Source organism: Pygocentrus nattereri, chromosome 14, assembly GCF_015220715.1.
Source record: "Pygocentrus nattereri isolate fPygNat1 chromosome 14, fPygNat1.pri, whole genome shotgun sequence".
In the NCBI taxonomy this organism is placed as follows: domain Eukaryota; kingdom Metazoa; phylum Chordata; class Actinopteri; order Characiformes; family Serrasalmidae; genus Pygocentrus; species Pygocentrus nattereri.
In genome coordinates, this window is record NC_051224.1 from 19,203,855 (window position 1) to 19,223,877 (window position 20,023).

At 39.3% G+C, this 20,023-nt stretch overlaps 1 protein-coding gene across 3 annotated transcripts in view; it reads right to left on the reverse strand.

The window, feature by feature from the left end:
* Positions 1–20,023, reverse strand: part of kcnh6a (potassium voltage-gated channel, subfamily H (eag-related), member 6a) — an 89,609-nt gene that overhangs the window by 44,309 nt on the left and 25,277 nt on the right. For all 3 annotated transcript variants that reach the window (XM_017697493.2, XM_017697495.2, XM_017697494.2), the window contains 4 exons: positions 17,033–17,182; positions 14,928–15,031; positions 9,533–9,773; positions 6,791–6,993 (listed from right to left, as the gene is read on the reverse strand). In XM_017697493.2, the coding sequence (XP_017552982.2) occupies positions 6,791–6,993; positions 9,533–9,773; positions 14,928–15,031; positions 17,033–17,182 (698 nt within the window). The remainder of the gene's footprint in view (positions 1–6,790; positions 6,994–9,532; positions 9,774–14,927; positions 15,032–17,032; positions 17,183–20,023) is intronic.

Here is a 20,023-nt window from a genome sequence, read left to right on the forward strand (position 1 = left end):
GATTATGTATTTGCCCTCAATAAATCTCTCTTTTCTCCGCATATGCGCCCGCCTCCTTATCGCTCCCACCCATCTGTTTACTTGTATACCGCTCTGTATATTTTTTCTATGTGATACACATTACTGTACAATAGTCAGAGATATCCTTAATTTATAGAATTTCCAGGTAAAATAGTTATTAGGGATGTTGTCATGGAAAAAAGCAGGGATATACAGTGCTGTGTATGTGTGTTGGAAATTGTTTTATTTTATTTTGTAGTTTTATGTTCATTGTTAAACAGAATCTATACTCTGTTCTCATAGTGTGAACAATAACATTGTTTTATGACACTTCCTGGGGACAGAAGCAGAGGACTCCCACTCTGTATGTATGACCGGGTCCAACCTGGTTTTTCAGACAAGGGTTGGTGGCAGACTGGACAGAGCTTTCGAAATAAAACCTTTTTTGAATAAAACCTAATAAAACCTAAAATCTTTTTTGCAATCTTGGGTCTCTTGACTCTCTGTCTATGGCAAGATCAAAGATTTACATCATGTGTTAAGCAGCTGAGAAAACTTGAATTAAAAAGCTATCTAACCGGTCAGTGAAGGTTTATTTGCTCAGAAAAAAAAACACTAATATTAGTACAACAAGTACAAACAACTGGCAGATGGCAGCGTTCAGCACAAATCTTGACGCAAACTTTGTTCTTTAAACCAGCTCACAAGATTTTCACTAGTTTTTTCAAAATAATACTTTCTTGTACCTTTTCATTTTTTTTAGGTGTATTTACATCTATTCTAATTCTAATTCTTACAACACCAACACACTTATTGCCAAGAAAAGTGATTTCAAACAACATGCTTAAGTATGATAATTTGGTAACAAATGGACTTAATCAGCAACGAGAAACTGTCAAACACTAAAAAAGCTGAAGACAGCTTCTTGTTAGAATTTTCCCGTTCCACCTTAAACGGTGCAACATTTACATTCTGGTGCCTCAGGCACCACTTAAGGTGGAATGGGAAAATTCAAACGAGAATCAGGTGAATGAGAAGCGACTTCAGCCTCGTAAAAGGTCGAATGCTGAAAGACATTTTACAACACTGTTCTACTAAAAGTGTCCTGACCGAGATGTGGGAAAAGCAGCTACAGATAAGCTAAAGATTAAAGCACACCAAAGTAACAAAGTTGTTGATTATGTTTTTAACCTGAACTAGTACATCAACACATTCTGAGACATATTTACAACCAAGATGGTAAAATGGACATAAAATGTTGTGGCTTTCAAGATTAATTGATTTTTTGTCAAAATGACAAAATGGCTCTTCTTAACATTTGGGTGCCGACCCATGTTTTAGGAGATTCACTTTCAGTTTGTCAAAGAAATCTGCGGTGATGTTTTTCCACACATCCAAAGTTCAGTTTCAGAAGTTGTTTTCGCATTTTCTGCTTCTGACAATCCAAATAATCCCAAACAAATTCAGTGATGTTGAAATATAGATCTAGAGATCTAGATATTTTTTAGATTAGTTCAAATCTAATCTCATCAGAAATGTCATGAGAAGGATTAACTTGTAACTAATGACCATTTTGGTTGGAAATTAAATAAATGAAGAATGGTCTAACTTTTCCACAGTAAAGTATCAATAAAGTTTGTTATTGTTAATATGAGCAGTATAATTCAAAGTGAATTACAATGTTAACACACACACTCACATGCCACAAGTAAATACATACATATATGAATACACCATGTTTATGATTTAAATACACAGCCTTGAATGAGCTGTAGTTTGTTGGATTGATTGATTTTTCCACTGGCAGGATGACAAACTGTCTCCTATGTGCGTCCATGGTGAGGGCTGTCATCAATACAAACTCTCTCTCTCTCTCTTTCTTTCTCTCTCTATCTCTCTCTCATACCCTCCCTTTCTCTTTATTTCCCCCTCCATCACTTTCTGCCTTCTTCTCTTTCTCACTCTTCTTATCATAGCCTCTAGTAAAGAAAGGTAAAAATGTGATAAATCATGAACTAATACTGCAACATGAAAAGCACAGATATGTCACATTCATAACACTATAATGGACATCTCCCACTGACTAGAGCAAAATTAAATTCTGCAGTTGTAATATATCAATCCATACATTCACTTAACCGCCAAATATGCATAGATACTGCCGTCTCTGCAGGATGGGTCAGGGTGCACTATGTGAGTTTAAACAAAGACACAAACGCACACACATACTGCGTTCAATACTCACTGCAGCTCTGCACAGCGACTGTTTATAGGTCACTGACCGCTTTTGAGAGATGACGTTAATTTTCCTGAAGTGGATGATGTCATCGAGGTTCGACCTTTCCATCATTCTGAGTTTCCATGGGGTCAGAACTCACTCAATTACACATGACATCATCAGAACTTGCAACCATCTTTGATTCATTTCTATTTCCCCCATTTCCTGCTTATTTACACCATCGTCCATTCATACAGTCCACACTTCGCCCTAATAACTATTTAGATAATTATTAATTTGCTCAGTGATTCATTCATTCATCCAATCATTCATTTCAACCTATTAACTCCAAACTCTATTTAATTACTAAGAGTGTTTGGTATAACATATAAACATTTCTAATGTTTAAATTCACACACCAATCCATATGGTCCATATATGAAAACTAAGCTGCCAAAAGCAGCCTTATTTAAATTCACTGGTTCTGTGATGTCATGAAAAATAGTACATTTACATACATCCACTTACTAATCCTACCTATTCAGGATAAAGTTACAAGTAGTGTTTTAGTCCGGACTGCTTTTTGAATTCAGCACAATACAGTCCAATTTATTGGAAGATAGGAGAAAGGCACAGTAACAAAAACACCTAGGGATAAAGAGAGTAAACTCAGGTAAAAATTAATCATGGCTGTTGTTGATGACCTGTGATGGATTGGTGACCTGTCCAGGGTATATCCTGCCTTCCGCTCTGACTGCTGGAATAGGCTCCAGCTTCCACCGCAACTCAGAAAGATAAGCGGTTTCAGGAAATATGTGTGTGTGTGTGTGTGTGTAGGATATGGGCCTTTTAGCCATTTGCAAATACATATTTTTTTCAATGTAAGCATTCTGTCAAACATTTTTTAAAGGGGAACTCCGCCAGTGTTTAACAATTTCATTATGAACAGAGTCATTCAGATTGGTTTGCTGAATGACTTGCTGACCTAGATTTCTTCACAGTGGCGGTGATAGGAACCAGGGGTCACAAAGTCTACAACAAAATAATAGCCATTTTACTTACTATCCGAAATCACCAGTAAACCTACATAGAACAGTAAACAAACAGAGAACTTCACATCAAACCACTCTGATTAACTCTGTTGACATCTCGACTGCCTAATTATGCTTCTTTAACCCGAAATTAACCCAATCATTTGCTCCATAAATTCATCTGACATCCTTTTATCCCATCACAAATTTGCTCCAATCATTTGTTAAACCAATGGCATCAACTCGGCCCCTCATTACAAACACAACGTGAACCAAGAACATTAAACATGACTTTGACACATAATGCATCTATTAAACTGTTAGTGTGAATGGTCTTTCCCAAGCAGCAAAAATCCTGCAGTATTTGCAATATTACAGGTTTGAGTTTTGAACTGGGGCATCTGGAGAAAAGGGACAACACTGTTATTTTACTGAAAGCACTGAATTTTGAATTTAGCTGTTGTGTGAAAATGTGATTCAAGCAAAAAACAGAGATCTGTACAGCATGCCAAATAACAACCTCACCTTCAAAAAACAACAGTAACTGCTTTCAAGTCCTTACAGGTCTATCAGGCCTACCTGTGCCCAACATGAACAGTGTGCAGATGTTTGCATGTGTATGTGTTGAAGTTGGGATGAGTAAAAATTTTCACATTTTGAAATAGTCATGGAAGTCTACAAACTGGAACTGTGAATTAGGATTTCTGTTAAACAAATTAGCTTCTCTGTAATGTTATACCTCCTCATATTTAAGAACCACAAAATGTTTGAACTCTATATTCTACCAGAGCCTGCAGCTCACTAATGAGTATTACATCTGAGCTAATCAAGAATTAAAATACAATATATTTTAAATCAACTTGCTCCAGGTAATTTTAAACATGGATCAACAAATCTGCAATTAAGACCTCAACCTGCTATTAACATTGATTTGAAACTGCAACAGCATTACTCTTGACACTAATTATTATCTATGCTTTTTTTTCACTTTTTGTGAAAACCAGCAAAGGGCTACATCAAAAACAGCTCTCTCAGGCAAAGAGACAATTCAGATGTTTAAACAGTCTATTCAACAGTCCATTAGGCTTGAAGGCTCAGCGTCAAGGAGAGCCGTTAAGTAAACCTGAGCAGACTGCCTTAATTATACACAAAGCCTGCTGGCAATGTCAATAAAAATATTTTAAATACAAACACGCTGTGTGTTGATCTGTAAGTTGAACTAAGTGAACCGGGTGAATGAAGTTTAATACAGGAATAAAATTATTCCAGATGTACTATATAAGTAATCCAGGATTAAAATTGATTATTTTTCAACTAGGTGTAAAGTTTGCTGCAACTGGATTGATAAACATATAATCGGAGTGTAAACTTAATACTTTTTGGTATGACCCACCCTTATTCTGTTTAATTCAATCAGGGAAAGAAATGTAAAGGCTACTGCAGCTGTCCAAAGGCTTACAGTCACCAGAGAAGAAGTGCTGCGCAGCAGACAGTACAGCATATAAGAAGCTTAAAAGTAGCATCATGTAACAGTTTAAATTTAAAATAACAGTTTCAAAATCATTTTGATGGTCACTGACTTATCATAGGAGAATGACTTCTTTGTCATTGCCACTCCAGGTCTGGAACACCTGCTATGGCACTATGTAACTTTGGTGGAGTGGGCACAAGACCTCTCGCAGGAACTGCGTAATACTTTACAGCACCACATCATACACTAAATAGAGGACTATGGTTCTTCAGCTAGGTATCAGAAGTAGCTCAGTATTCCCAGCATTGATATCATGGCAGAGGCTGCAAAGTAACCGAAGAAGATGCTGTCAGAGGGAAGTGAAGATAAGAGTATGCGAGAGTGACTGAGCAAAGGACTGTACAACAGTAGGTTTTGGACTGACTTTTGATGCAAGACAGGTTCATGGCTAAACGGGAAGACAACAAAAATCTGACAGCACAGTGTGCATTCCTGCCAATGATATTTATTAAAGATTGTGATGTCAACTGTAATCTATTTTGTGTTATCTCTATGCCATGCAGTTTAGTAGTTCAGGCTAGCATTAAAAGAAATAAATTCATCTCACACTATAAAGTTTTGGCTTTCTCACGCCAGCAGAATCGGACTTCCCTTTGCGTGCACCCTACAGATTATACACATAATTTCGGTGTAATCTGTAGCACCCAAATGCAGCCTGCGTGAAGGGGACTTAAATTCTACATCCCTTTATTCATCAACAAATGCACATTTACATGAGGGGTGAGGGGCAGCATGATCTGTACGACATCTTTACAACAGTGGTGTAAAAGTAAAATACACTAAACAGCATAATGCTGTTCAACTGAAAAACATGGATAAATAATAAGCTCAAGAAAATTTTACAGTATATTCTACTCCATGAAACATCCAACACCATTAAGTGATTTTTTTATGTTTGGCATCAGATAATAACTCATCACTGTTTCTAAGAAAAAGGCACACAGTGACAAAAGTTACGATGTGACTCAGCTACCAATGTAAACTGAGGTAACAGATGACTAGCATTTCTCTGGGTGTAAATTTTAAACCACCCACTACAGCTTGCTGTGGTCTGGTTCTGGATTTAGTTGAATGGAGTGATAGAGAGATTTCTGGTTTAGAATATATCTGAATAATGCCATGACATCAAATTCAACTGACATGTCCATTCTGATTTTAATATCATTTCTTATGTTTTATTTTTAGTTATTTTATAAACTCACTTCCCAAAGAAACATATTTATTAAACAAAATATCAAATGAAATACTGAACCGTGACATGCAGTGGGATCCAAAAGGTACTTTAATTTTGCTTTAATTTTTTATTAAATACACAGTTTCCATAGCAAATTATACATCAGCATTTTGGTTCTTCCCAGTCCTGCCCCCTTGTTTCCCAACCCTGCCACTGATTGTAACCACCTGTGTTAAGCACCTGTGTCCTGTTAACCCTGTTGTATTTAAGCCCTGTGTTTTCACCTGTTAGGTTGCTGGTCTTTGTTTGGTCTTTGTATTGTATGGTATTGTTTGGAGTCGTATCTTCTGGCCTCCGTTATTTGTCCTAGTCTCTGTTTTTGTGTTTAGTCTGTATTCCTTTTTGTTATGTCTGTCCCTCCATTTCTCCGTGTTTGCTCTTTGACCCTGGACTGTCTTAACCCTGATTTGCCCCTAATAAATCTCGCTTCTCTCAGCAAATGTGTCTGCCTCATCATTGCTCCCCAGCGTTATACTTTGACTTCTCATAACTTTTCTTTATTTTAATTTTTCTAAATTCTACAACTCTCTGTTGTTTATTTACAGGGTTAAATAAAAAAATAGATTTTCAAAGTGCTCTCAGATTTTTGGACCCCACTGCACTATTTGCTCAGCATGATCATGGCAAAATGTACAAATATTTAGTCAATAGTTTGCATGACAGGAGATTATAGATCAAAACCCTTGGATCTATCGTGACAAAGTACTTGTATTTGAGGCACAGAGCTGACATTTTACCCCCCCCCTCCCGAGTGTGTGCACAGACAAGACTGTTACCTGGGTGACCTGTGTGACCTTCTCGGAGACGTTCTGGGTGCGGTCTTTGATCTTGCTGGGTGCGATGATCTCGATCTCGGTGGGGGACGGCGGCCTGAGCCGGTCTGAGCCAAATGTCAACGTCACCTGAGGGATCCGTCCAATGGCACGATGCCGCATCAAATCTGAATCCGAGGTGGAGTTCACATTATTGGGCTTCAGATCTGAGGGTCAATATCAAATCAGGTCACTTCTTGTGTCTCCTAAGACATGCATTTACTTAACAAGCTGTATACATACTTTTACGTATGATGTATTCATGTGAGACTTCAACTTAAGGGTATTTACATTCAAATCAGGTGAACAGTTTAGTAATTACAGCCATTTTAATAAATTGCTCATTTCAGGAGCACAAATGTAATAGGACATTGGCTGCTAAGCTGTTTCATGGCCAGATTACTCAAGCATTTGCTCAAGTACAAGTAAGCAGATAAAATGTCTATAGTTCATTCCAAGTGTGTCTTTTGCAGCTGAAATCTGTTGCTGATTACTCTGAAATTGAGGTTAAAAGTGCTTCACTGCAAGGGTGGCAAGGCATTATTAGGCTGAAAAAACTCATCGGAGACACAGAAAAACATATCTGCTTAATTCTACGTGAAATAATGAGGGAACAGTACAAACCTGGGCATGGAAACATAAAAAAGTGCCATAACTTTTGCACAAGCTGCGTTTTATGTTTACCTTCTTAATATATTCAATCCAGCACGCAAACAGTAAGTGTGCATTAAAATGTGCAGAAGTATCTATGCAAATGTGTATCTATGAGTCATATACATATAAACACACAGAGGAGCCTAAGCATACACACAGTGCACACATGCAAGCAGCTGCAGTAACGTCACTCATGATGGCTGGTGGTAATCACAGGCATACAAAAGCACTGATTGGCAGCAGAGCTCCAGAAAGGCCTGCCAGGCTACCTCACGTGCTCAAGCAATGAGCACTCTCTCTAGGAAGCCAGCAAGCCCTACTCAGTGCCTACAGAGGCCCACACAGACCTTTTCCTATTCCTCACCTCACAATGCACAATAAGCCCTTAGAAGTCATTCTGCTATACATTCAGTCATATTTTTTGTGTAAAAGGGTCAAGGACAAATAAAGCTTTCAACATGCTAAGCGTGTAAAGGAATCTATTATTGTGTTGATATTGGTTTCATAGCTTTTAGCATGGTATAAATTCATTATTTCATTTTCAAATTTAACATCACCGAAATGTATATAAACTAGTCTTTGTATTTGTACACATCCTTTTTTCCAAATAAATAAACACTACAATAATAATACTACTACATCTTTATAGTTTATCAGGGGTTGCACCACCTGACTTGGTATACTGAACCAGCCTTACCACAACTTAAAAAAATGGCCATTTTTGAAAAATAGTGACAGGGCAACTGGCCTTGGTATTGCACCATGAAGGTCACTTGGGGTCTTCTTGATAGGGCACTACCCTGACAATTCTTTCTTAGAAGCATATCAGAATAAAAGTCCTTTGTTCTTGGTTGCGCCGTATGACATTTGAGGAAATAGGAAGTTTTTCTATTAACTGAATACTTAACTGAAACTTTTTTACACATTATGATGTTAAAGGTTTTAAATATAAAATTATGGCAAAGTATTTTATTCAGAATGTTATATGACTAAATTGCTTTTTTTAATAGATACTTATTCTGCTTATACAGTAGCATGGTTGAATAGCACAGAGAGTCACACCAACTCCCATAAGAACTGATGGCACAGAAGTCCTCCAGCAGCGCAGTCTGTGTGGTGAAGTTTGAGGTTCTGCTTCAGTTCAGAGCACTGAACATTAACAGGAGTGATCAACTCTTGAGTAACCATGACCTCTGATGTCAGACGGTTCCAGTGATCCTGTGTACTTTTTAAAAATCAAACTTGTTTCCTTTTCTTTCTTGTCCCTAAAACTCAGAGTGAAAATGCCTTTAGGTTTTTTTGCCCCTTTGGTGCAAAAGGAGACTGTCCTAGATCTACTAAATATGTAACTGTAAATTCCAATGGTTTTGTACAGTGAAAATGTATTTTATTTTATGGATTTATGAATTTTTTAAAACAACTTGTCATACCAGCTTCTAAGCATTAAACTGTGTCATCTTTGTGTCACAGAAAGGAATTTCCCTTTATCCTCTTTCTGTCAAATACAAGCTTCAGATATAACAATTCTAACTGATAGTTCTGTATTAACCCTCTCATTTAAGTAAGAGTATATCCTCACACCATGGGGGAGAGCATGCTGGTTCTCAAGAGTAATGAGATTCCGGCCCAGCTCCTCTTCAGCCAGAGATGAGAGACACGATCAAACAGGCCTGTGGCATGGCGAGAAAGCACTAATCAGCTTTAAAGAACAGCTTTCATCATCCGCAGACAGGCCTGTCCTTACAGTCAGCAGTGGCTGAGGGCCTGCACACTGTTGTGATTCCCTCTCCTCCTCTGCTCAGGGACAAGAAGCACATAAGGCCTTCTGCTCTTAATCCTAATCATTATCTATACAGCCACACCAAAATAAGATTTGTGATGGGCATTAGATCTGCCCACACAAGTTTTTGACCACATAAAATTAGATCTGCCAACATTATTGTTATCGGTTATTTGAATTTCAGTGTCTAGCAATTGTTATCAGTGTTAGTAAAGAGTCACTGATATCAGTCGGGCTCTAACAGATACACAAACACACAAAAACATACACACCGTTCCACTGGTCCCTCATGCCATCAATGTCGTGCAGTGAAGAGGCTCTACGGAGGCTGCGGACGCTCTCCTGGGAGCGTCTGTGGGGGAGCGGTGGCCCACCAGGGTCAAGGCTGGAGGGAGTGGGGGAGAAACCCGGCACTGAACGTTCCTGCTGGATCAAAGCTTGAGTCTCAGACTGCAGATAACTGTCTTTAGATGGGACAGGGAAGTCCTTCAGAGCCACATCCTCAACAGGGGGCTGAGAGAGAAAGAGAGAGAGAGAGAGATTTGTGTCTGTAAGCAGATGGAAAGATTTTATTGCCATCTGAATTTGTTGAAAAGCTGTGTGTACAGTTGAGTGACAGATTAGTTTCACTGTAGTATGTCTAATGACACCCTTTAGACTTTATGACAGAAAACACCATAAAATCACTGTGTCTCATTCACGGGGCTGTGATCTTCCATGGTCTCATTTCTTGGTTCCATATGTCCTACGTTTTGTCTATTTCAAAAAAAGGATTCTTGATCCTTTGATCCGAGAAATGCATCCTTCTTTTGGCAGAATTCTGCATAGGCACCAGTGTATTCCTATGATCCTCTGTGTTACAAGCTTCTACAAAAAATGAAGAGATACAGTTTGGAGGGACCACAAGAGAATTTGTTTTTAAATGTGTGTTACTCCTATTTGTTCTGAAAATTAGTGCCAGTTTATCATGAATGTCCTGTTGTTATATGAATGGCCAGCTATAATTTTATCCCTGCCCTGTGAAGTTGTCATGTTGTCACAATGATTTGAGTATGTAAAGGGTTAATATTGCAGCGAAGCCACCAAACAATGAGTGAGACAAAGCTAACTCACAGCTAAACCCAAAAAGAAGTGCTTAATCAAAATAAAACTGGCGAAAGCAGGTTAATGTTACGAGCTGAACGGGGGCAGTCATAATCTTAACTAATTTGTGCAGTGACAGTTCTACTTCAGTTATGATTTTGTGGTTAGAGAAAACAGAAAAAAATTGTAAGGCTTTGTGCTGAATCTCTCCACATGTGCAACACTAATGCAAGCTGTGGGGAGGGATAATGATCCTCGTTTCATTTGTTTAATTTCAGCTTGCAGTGTTTTTTAAAGCTGCCTTCCTCACTTCTCGCTCACAGTTCAAACACCTCAAACTTCAGCCTCACAGCTGATCAGAGGTCAGAAGCTGTGACAGTGCTGCAGTTATGAATCCTCAAGAGTGTATCATTTGGTGATAGATACAGACAAAGACTCCTCCGCAGACCACTGCTGCTGAGGATGTTGTAAAGGATACGCTTTATCTGGCAACAACCCTTTAATTTAGACACATCAAACATATGTTGTCTCTTTGTTGTGTCAGCTATACTGATTCTGAGGAAGTGCTTCCTGAGGTGATAACACTGTCGTCTTCACCTTCTCCATCTATCTTTCATCTTTACCTCCTTCTACCGTCTGTCAAAATGCGTTCAAAAGACTGATGACATACTGATGACCAAGTGGTTTCTGCACCTGATTCACTGTATACACATCAATAAACTTACCAAGTATAAAGATCCCGTCTCCTGACACATTCTGCTGAATTTATAATCACTTTTAATTTTATAATTTTATAAATACATAATATATCATATTATTCTACAATATCTCCTTTATGCGAAAACATTTTCAGTACATTAATATAAAACTAATTTCAGGCCATTATGTCTTGACCACTTGACCGACCAGTCCATCAGACGTCTTGTGGACGTTGCTGGTCACAAAACTGCTTCCATTCCATACGGGATCTTGCCAGTCTCCTCCACAAGCTTCCCATGGTGTTTCGTATCTCATCTTCCCATCTTATTGGAGGCCTTCCGAGTGGTCTCTTCCACTCGCGCAGATACCACTCAGCAACTGCATGGGTCCACCGATGGTCGGTGAACCGTGCGACATGGCCAGCCCATCTGAGCTTGGCCTGCCGTTATTCTGCGATCACGTCTTTCACACCACATCTACGTCTGATCTCCGCGTTCCGGATGTGATCTCGCAACGAAATTCCCAGCATTGATCTTTCCATGGCCCTCTGCATGGTTAGTAGTCATTTTTCCTCCCTCTTCGTAGTGGCCCAGGTCTCACTTAAGTATAGCATCGCAGGTAAGACTGTGCCATTGAAGAGGTTGGTGCGAGTGGCCTTATCCAACTTCGCCTTCAGCACATCCTTCACCGAGTTGAACGCCTTCCATCCTGATTTTATTCTTCACGAGTTGTGTCTCGTTCACCTCCTGCCCAAGGTACACGTAGCTTTCCACCTCCTCTAATTCATCACCTCCAACCACAATTTTACCGGGAGCCACGCCATCTGACCGCATGTATTTGGTGTTGGCGCGGTTGATCTTCAAGCCAACTGCTGAGCCTCTGGTGTCCAGCTCACTCAGCATGGTCTGCAACTCCTTGGTGCTTTCTGCGATGAGCGCGATGTCATCTGCGAATTGAAGGTGGGTGAGCCGCTTGCCGTTAATCTTCACTCCACCGTCCCAGTCTATGTTTCGCATGACCATCTTGAGACACGCCGTGAAGAGCTTCGGAGAGATGGTGTCTCTTTGCTTGACGCCCTTCTTGACCAGGACGCGCACAGGCGACTGCAGCAGCGCCACATCCGTCATGCACCCAGTGTTGGCAACTCCTTGCTCCTTGAGGGCTTGCATTACTGCGTTGATCTCAACGCTGTCGAAGGCCTCTTCGTAATAGACGAACGCAACACACTGTGGCAGCCGGTACTCTCTCGCTCGTTCTAGCAACTGTGAGTGAGAGTGAATATGTGGTCCATCGTGCTGTACTTCTTTCGGAAGCCCGCCTGCTCTTTCGGTTGCTGTTCCTCCAGATGTTGAGACAATCGTTCAATGATTATCTTTGTGAACAGCTTGCAGATGTGGGACAGGAGGCATATAGGATGATAGTTCTTGAGATCTTCTCGATCGCCCTTTTTGTACAGCAGGACCGTATTGAACTCCTTCCACTCAGAGGGTATTATTCGCTCTGCGAGGTAGCGGTCAAAGTATAGAGCGAGGATTTTCCACAGCTCTCTTCCGCCGGCCTGCAGCATTTCCGAGGTAATGCCGTCCTTTCCTGGTACTTTTCTTTTCTTCATCAACTTCAGGGCCCTCTCAATTTCGCTGGCCAGAATAGGTGGCACTCTTTCCTGTTCTTTCACTGGCGACAATGGATGGACATGTATGGTCGATTTGAAGAGATTAGTGTAGAAGGCTTTGCAGACTTCCTCCACTACTCTCCTGTTATTTACCACGATGCCATCCTTGTTCTTCAGCATCGTCACTTCCGCTCAATAGAGTGCCATCTTCCTTTCGCATTGCTTGAGGCTTTTCCTGTCTTGTGCAGCCTTCAGGAACTTTTCTTTCCTAAACTTCTCGAAGTCTTCCTCCAGATGTTGTCGTATTGCTTTGCAGAGGATAGAATACTCAAACAGGTCTGATCCATCACATTTCATATTCCTCCGCTTCTCTATCATCTTCTTGGTCCCCTCCAAGATCCTTCCACATGGCTCCTTTGGGCTTGCAACTTTCGCCTTCCTCAAGCTTTCTTTCAGTTTCTGAACGAGCGAATTGTAGTCTTCATTAATCCCCTGAAGCAGATCCCATCATTCATTCGCTACGGCATCCCTCAGCTGTGCCTCATTCACGACCTTCACCCATTGTTCCCTCGACATCAGATGCAGTGCCCTCTTCTCCCTCTGCTCATCCAACACAATCATCCAACGAGATGTCCTGCACGATGCGTCACTTGTTGACCAGGATGTAGTCCGGAACAGAGTGTTACCCACGTATAGCCTCTTGGCCTCCGCCATGGAGGCCAGTCATTCGCCTCTCAAATTCCTTTCACTGAGCGCGAATCTTCCCACGTACTTTTCACCTTGTCGTCCTCTTCTGATCTTTGCACTGAAATCTACCATCATGACGGTGTAAGTGGATTTGGAGACTAGAATGTCTTCTAGCTCCTGATAGAGCTGCTCCACTTCCTTGTCATCGCTGTTGGTTATGGGAGCATACGCCTGGACGATTTTCAGGGTGGCCTTTCCTGAGAGTCGAGGATTCAGCACACCTATTCTCGCAGAGACGAGCTGGCAAGAGGTAATCCTTGAGGCCCATTCCTTACTGACGATGAATCCGACGCCTCTGATCGCTCTTTGGCCTTCTTCACATCCTAGTCTCACGACGCTGCCATCATTCCATCTGGCACTCAACTACTTCCTCTGACGTGTTTCACAGACCCCCAGCACATCGCACCTGATGACGTGCAGGGTACTGAAGCCCATTCTTCAGTTTCGTTTTAGCCATACTTTGACAACACCCCGCTGCCTGGGCGGGCATGCCATTACCTCTTCGGTTTAGCTAGCCCACAGCCTCTACCGAGTGGGCTCGTTGTCCACAACTGTTAAGACAGTCCACCGGCATGGCCGCCAGCCCGGTACCTTAGTAGCAAGGTTGGACCTAACAGGGGAAATACAAATGTGTACCCAGCTACCATAGCTACCGGACAGCCAGTGTCACTGTTGCGCTGCTTTGAGGCACTGAAGTATTTTTGCGACGGTTTAATATGTCTAATTATGTCTATGTCTAACTATGTCTAACAAAGTCTAAAAAGGTCATGAGACAGATAAACCATATAAACAGATTACTAAATCAAGTGATTTATTCATATAAAGTTGTATATAAAATAATTTGGCACAATTTTATGGTTTCATAACATGTTTCAAAATACAGCATTTTTAAAAGTATTACATTCAGTCATATCATCAAAAAAAAGACATCACGTGCCCTTCATGGTGCAATGCCTAGGCCAGTAGCGCTTTCACTGATTTTAAAACAGTATCATTTTTTAATCGTGATTATGCTGGTTCAGTTTACCAAGTCAGGTGGTGCAACCGCAGGACCACCACAAAAATGTGATATTATTATATAAAGATATGATCATTTGTCAATATTTGTCAATCGTATTATCATATTATCAATTCTTATTATGCTCATATAATTGGCAACGGTATGTATAAAATATAAGGAAAAACGTTTATACAGGTTTACAAACATTAGTTTATACATGTTTTAGTAATGGTAACTTTAAAATATGTGGTTCTGCCACCTGACATTTTCTGGGTGGTGGAACTGATGATCCTGTTTAAAAATTCTTTTACACCTTTTTAACAGCTATGAAACCAACAAACTGAATAGATTCCTGTATAAACAAAAATGCATATCATACCACTTTTAATAAAATGTTTTTTATCAATTTAAAAGCAAGTAGTTTAAGGTGATAAAAAGCATTTTTTGTGTGAAGAAAAAGGATAGAATTGGATGGCATTTAGTTGGGTTCATTTGTGAATGTGTTTTTGTGCAAATATGTGAGCACCTGTAGGTAGTCCACCACCACTCCCTCGAACTGGTCTTTGGAAAAGGAAGGCTGGCGAGTGACCCTCAGAGAGGGCATTCTTAACCTCAGCTTGCGTTTCTGAGCTGAAAAACACACATCAAGGAATGACACTTATATAATACCAATTGGTATAAAACCTACACTCATACCAGTATAACATTTTCAAAATGTCTGCATAATTCAGTCTTTGAGATGTAAACATTCATTCAATCATTCACAGTGCTTTGATGTAAATCATGTTGTTCTAGAGAAATGCTGTCACGATGGGTTCCTCCCACTCTTCCACGTGCATTTGTTGTGATTCCGTCTCAGTCCTATGCCTTGTTTTCTTGACTCCGCTCATGATTCGTTCCACCTGTGTTCCACCTGTCCCTTGTTATCCTTGTTTTGTATTTGACCCTTGTGTTGGCTGTTTTTTATGTTTCATGTTTAGGGTTTGATGTGTTGTATGTTGTTTGATCTTCCAGCCCTGTTGTTTGTTTAACCTGTTTATTTTCATTATGTCCTTCCCACCTTATCTCTGTATTGGCTCACAGACCATGGACCGTCTAGACCCTGATTTTGGATTTGCCCGTAATAAATCTTGCTTTTCTCTGCACATGCGTCCGTCTCCTCATCGCTCTGTGTTACAAATGTACCAATCTCAACATCTTTACAGTGGTGGTGATAGGAACCAGGGGTCCTATTAATAATGGCTTTTCTCAAAACTGATATAACAATGTCTCAGACATCATATTGTGTGGAGAAACTGCCTTTGAAGGAGATTTTAGAGCCATTAAACCCTTCAGACAACTGGTTTCCATCTGGTTTAAGTTTCTCCAGAACTGGCCATTTCACACCAAACCGCTCTGAAAGACTGTTTACATCTCAATGATTTATTTAAGCAGAAATTTTCAGCAATCGCTGGAATTCCTCTTTAACCTGATTTTACAGTGCTTACATATACTAAGCACATCTGTGCAGAACCAGTTACAATTGACTGCAATTAAAGAAAACAATGTCCACTTAGGGCTGCTTCAGAAATTATTTATATATCTTTTCATTTTTGGGCGACAAAATATTTGGGGATAAATGATCACTCTGCTGTGGCTCAGACTGGCATCTCAACCAACAACTGATGCAGTCAATTTTTTAAAATCATGAATAAAATACATCTCTTCAGCACAGCTTTGTCTTTCACTTTATATGCGTCTAGCCACAACTGAGATAAGATACTTTATTCATGTGAAAATGATACACATGTATTCAATGCAGCACTTTTTTTTCAGTGTTTGTGTTTCAATGGACCACAAAGCCTGCAACTTGTGTTTCCCAAGAGCTCATCCCAAATAACTTTTCTCCAAACTCCCCTGGTGGACATTTGACCTTAAAAATGAAAAATAAATGATAAGCGGGACATTCTGGTTCCATAAACCTTTAACCTTTGACCACAGGTGCAGCATGTGTGTGTGTGTACGTATGTGTATGTGTGTATATGTGTATATATATATATATATATATATATATATATATATATATATATATATACACACATACACACACGCGCGTGGGCACACGCACACACACACACACACACACACACACACACACATGTATGTGTATGTATGTGTGTGTATATATATATATATATATATATATATATATATATATATATATATATATATATACACATATACACTACACACACACACACACACACACACACATGGGTGTGTATAAATAAAAAATATAGATTTTTTTAAATATAGATTTTTTATTTATACACACCCATAGATGTGTGTGTGTGCGTGTGTGTGTATATACACACACACACACACACACACGGGTGTTTATAAATAAAAAATATATAAACCAGACTATAAGACACCACCTTTATCAAATACAGCCTTGGGTAAAATGCAAACTGAGACACAGCTCAATATTTACACTGGCCTCCAAGACATTTGAATACGGCTTTGCGCTGTTCACTTTTGAAATGTCTGGAAAAGTGTGCAACAAACTGACGCACTGAAACAGTCCAAAAGCATGTCAACATACAAGTGTATAAGTCCATAACAAACTCACATAAACATACTGAAACACACCTGAGCGTATCCAGCTTTGTGTGACCCGCTGACGGAAGCCCTTTTTCAGTGCAGGCTCCAGCAGTTCCTGGAAGTTGAGGATGAACATGATGACCACGCCCTCCTCATTCTTCACTGGAACAACATCCACCAAACACGGCCGACATGTCCCTGAAATGGAGAGAAAAAGTGTGAAAGAGACAATAGACCCAGAGATAAGGTAAGATAAGGTGAGAAAGAATGTGCACAAACAAAAAGGACAAAGACAAACATAACACATTAATAAGAAACTGCAGAGCCTTAAGAGTGCTATTCTAACACAATTATAAATTACATGATTTATAATGATATACATGAATTACAATGAGGGTTTCGGGGGAGTCCTATACATCTGATAAGAGTGAAAGGACCCACCAAAATTGGCTTTTTTTTTTTTGGGGGGGGGGGTTGTGTACCGCAATGTTTCTTTCAATAAAACATGACTTTTCTATAAAAATGAAGCATTCTCACATGAAGTGATTCTTATTTTCTACATTTTCATCATGTTCAACATTTGATTTTCTCATCTAGATTGAGCTCCAAATATAGCTGTATATTCTAGTGCACCAAACTGTATCACTCATTCAGTTAAAACTGAAAAAACTCAAGTGCATCCCAAACTGCCAGAAACTTTAGATACCTTTAAGTCAGCAACAGCCATGAACACAAAGAAAACAAATGTGCTTACTAGCAGTAATCAGAGATATGGCCAAAATGTATGTTACAGTATAATTAATATTTCTTATGGTTTCGGTGATTTAAAAAGATTCACCTGATTTGAAGGCGCATATTTTTACAACAGTGAGGCGCCTAGGAACCAATCACATACCAATTGAAAGAAGGGATCATAGAGTTTCTGACTGTCACCAGAAGATGGCTCCCTTCAGTCTGCGAGGAGATGGAGACCCCTGAGCAGAAAGCACTCTACATTCTCCACTTCATTAAGAGTGAATCCGTCATAACTGTAAAAATGTGATTTTCATCGGCAATGAACCGCCAACAAAGCTCAGAGCACTCATCGTTGGTGTCACAACACTGGATGATCTCCGAAATTCCACTGAAAGAGCTGTGAGTGCAGAGACACCCGACATGCTCAATTGCTCAAAGAGGTACAAATGGAAATGAAAATGATCTGGTGTCCTTGTAAGGCTAAGACTAACCCCGATATATCTCGCTGTTGTTGGGACAGAACCTTGTACCTCCATTTTTCAGTTTTTGACATAATTTGAAAGTACCTGTTACCCTTCACATTGTCTGTAAATTTCATGATGAGTGGACAAAAAGAAATGACATAAAATGACTTGGAAAAAAGTCTGGTTCCATTGAGTCTGGTTCCATTCCATTCCACTTACACTAAGTAAAGGAAGTTTTTTTCTTCTCCTCATCAAACAAAGGCTACAGTGCTGGAAATATGTAAATATACAATGCAGAAGACGTTCTATATTTAAAAATAAGATATGGTCTACCAAAACCAACCTGCTAACTAGTGGAGTAACCAAATGTGTAACTTGGATTGTTTTTGAGTTGTTTTGCGTAAATGTCAAGGTGCACAGAAATTATGTTGCATGCAAGTAACAACATGAAAGTTTCTCTCTTCATTTAATTCAGATCCTAATAAGATATCAGCCTCTACTATTGGTACACAGCAAAAAATGGTGCACCGAATTTATGCAAAAGTCTTGTGACATGTTCTGTTGGTTTTCTAATTTTAATGCACAGTTATTGTTTATTTGTTGAATTTAACACATTAAAAAACAAAAATATAAATTGCTACATGTGCAAAAGTTATTATTCTTATTATTATGTTGTATTATTTCCAGTATGTTCAACTACATAAAACTATTATATAATAAATAATACAATTTGTGCACTGATTGGCAGAAAAATCCCATAATTAAGTCTCTGTAGGAGGATGTCAACTTGTTTTTACTTAGAAAACCAAAAAAACATGTAATTTGACCAGGAACATTTACGTTCTTGCAAACAACATGATTCAAATGTGTCAAGTACATGAACAAAATTTTTGACATCAACACAATTCTCACCAAAATAAGCAAACTTAAGTGTAGCAACCGTGCTGACATAATATATTTTATGTGCAATCACTTGACACATTTTAATCATGACCCATTTTTCAGTGTATTAGATTCTGTACAGCCGTTTCTGAACAAGCCTGAGTGCACAGAATATCCAGATAGAGATTCAAATCATTTCTGCTCTTTCAGATCACTGAAACATTTGTTCAGTCAAAGCAACATTACAATTTGAAGGTCTGGAGTATTTTTCTAATGCTTTCGTTTCCTTTTTCATTTCTTTTTTTTAATAAAAAAAATAGGAGCGATGACAGTATTTGGAGTTTGTGGTCCTTAATAAGAAAAGCACAGCTGAAGGCAAAGTTAATATAAAAAGACAGGTTAGAATAAAATTACAATGCTATATGATCACTGATGATAAGTGTGGCTGTTAAAGATAGCAGAACAGCAGCTGGACTCCACTTGGACCCATAGACACATACACACTCTGACTAAACAAGCTCAGAGGTTTAACTCCCACCTACAGCACATAAACAATTACACACAAACATCTAAACATGACAGGAGCATGACAGGAGCAAATGACAGGAGCAAACAACGACCTCTTCTTCCACACACACAGCTGAAGGGAGTAAAGCAGACATAAAGGCCTTGTTACAGTAAAACCTCAGATGGACTTTTCTGGGCTGTTTATTCTCTGAAAGCACCATAAAAATCTTTTTATGGCACATTTTACTTTCCTACTTCCCCTGAAATATGGCAATTACACTCCACGTTTTTAGGAGAAACCTGTTTTAACTCAGCGGAGGAGATAGAATTAGAGAGAGAGAGACAGACAGTGAGAGAGTTACAGGCAGAGAGAGATAGAAAGAGAGGGAATAAGAGAAAGAAGACAGAGATAAAAGAAGGGGACGTGAGAGAAAGGGAGACAGAAAAAGAA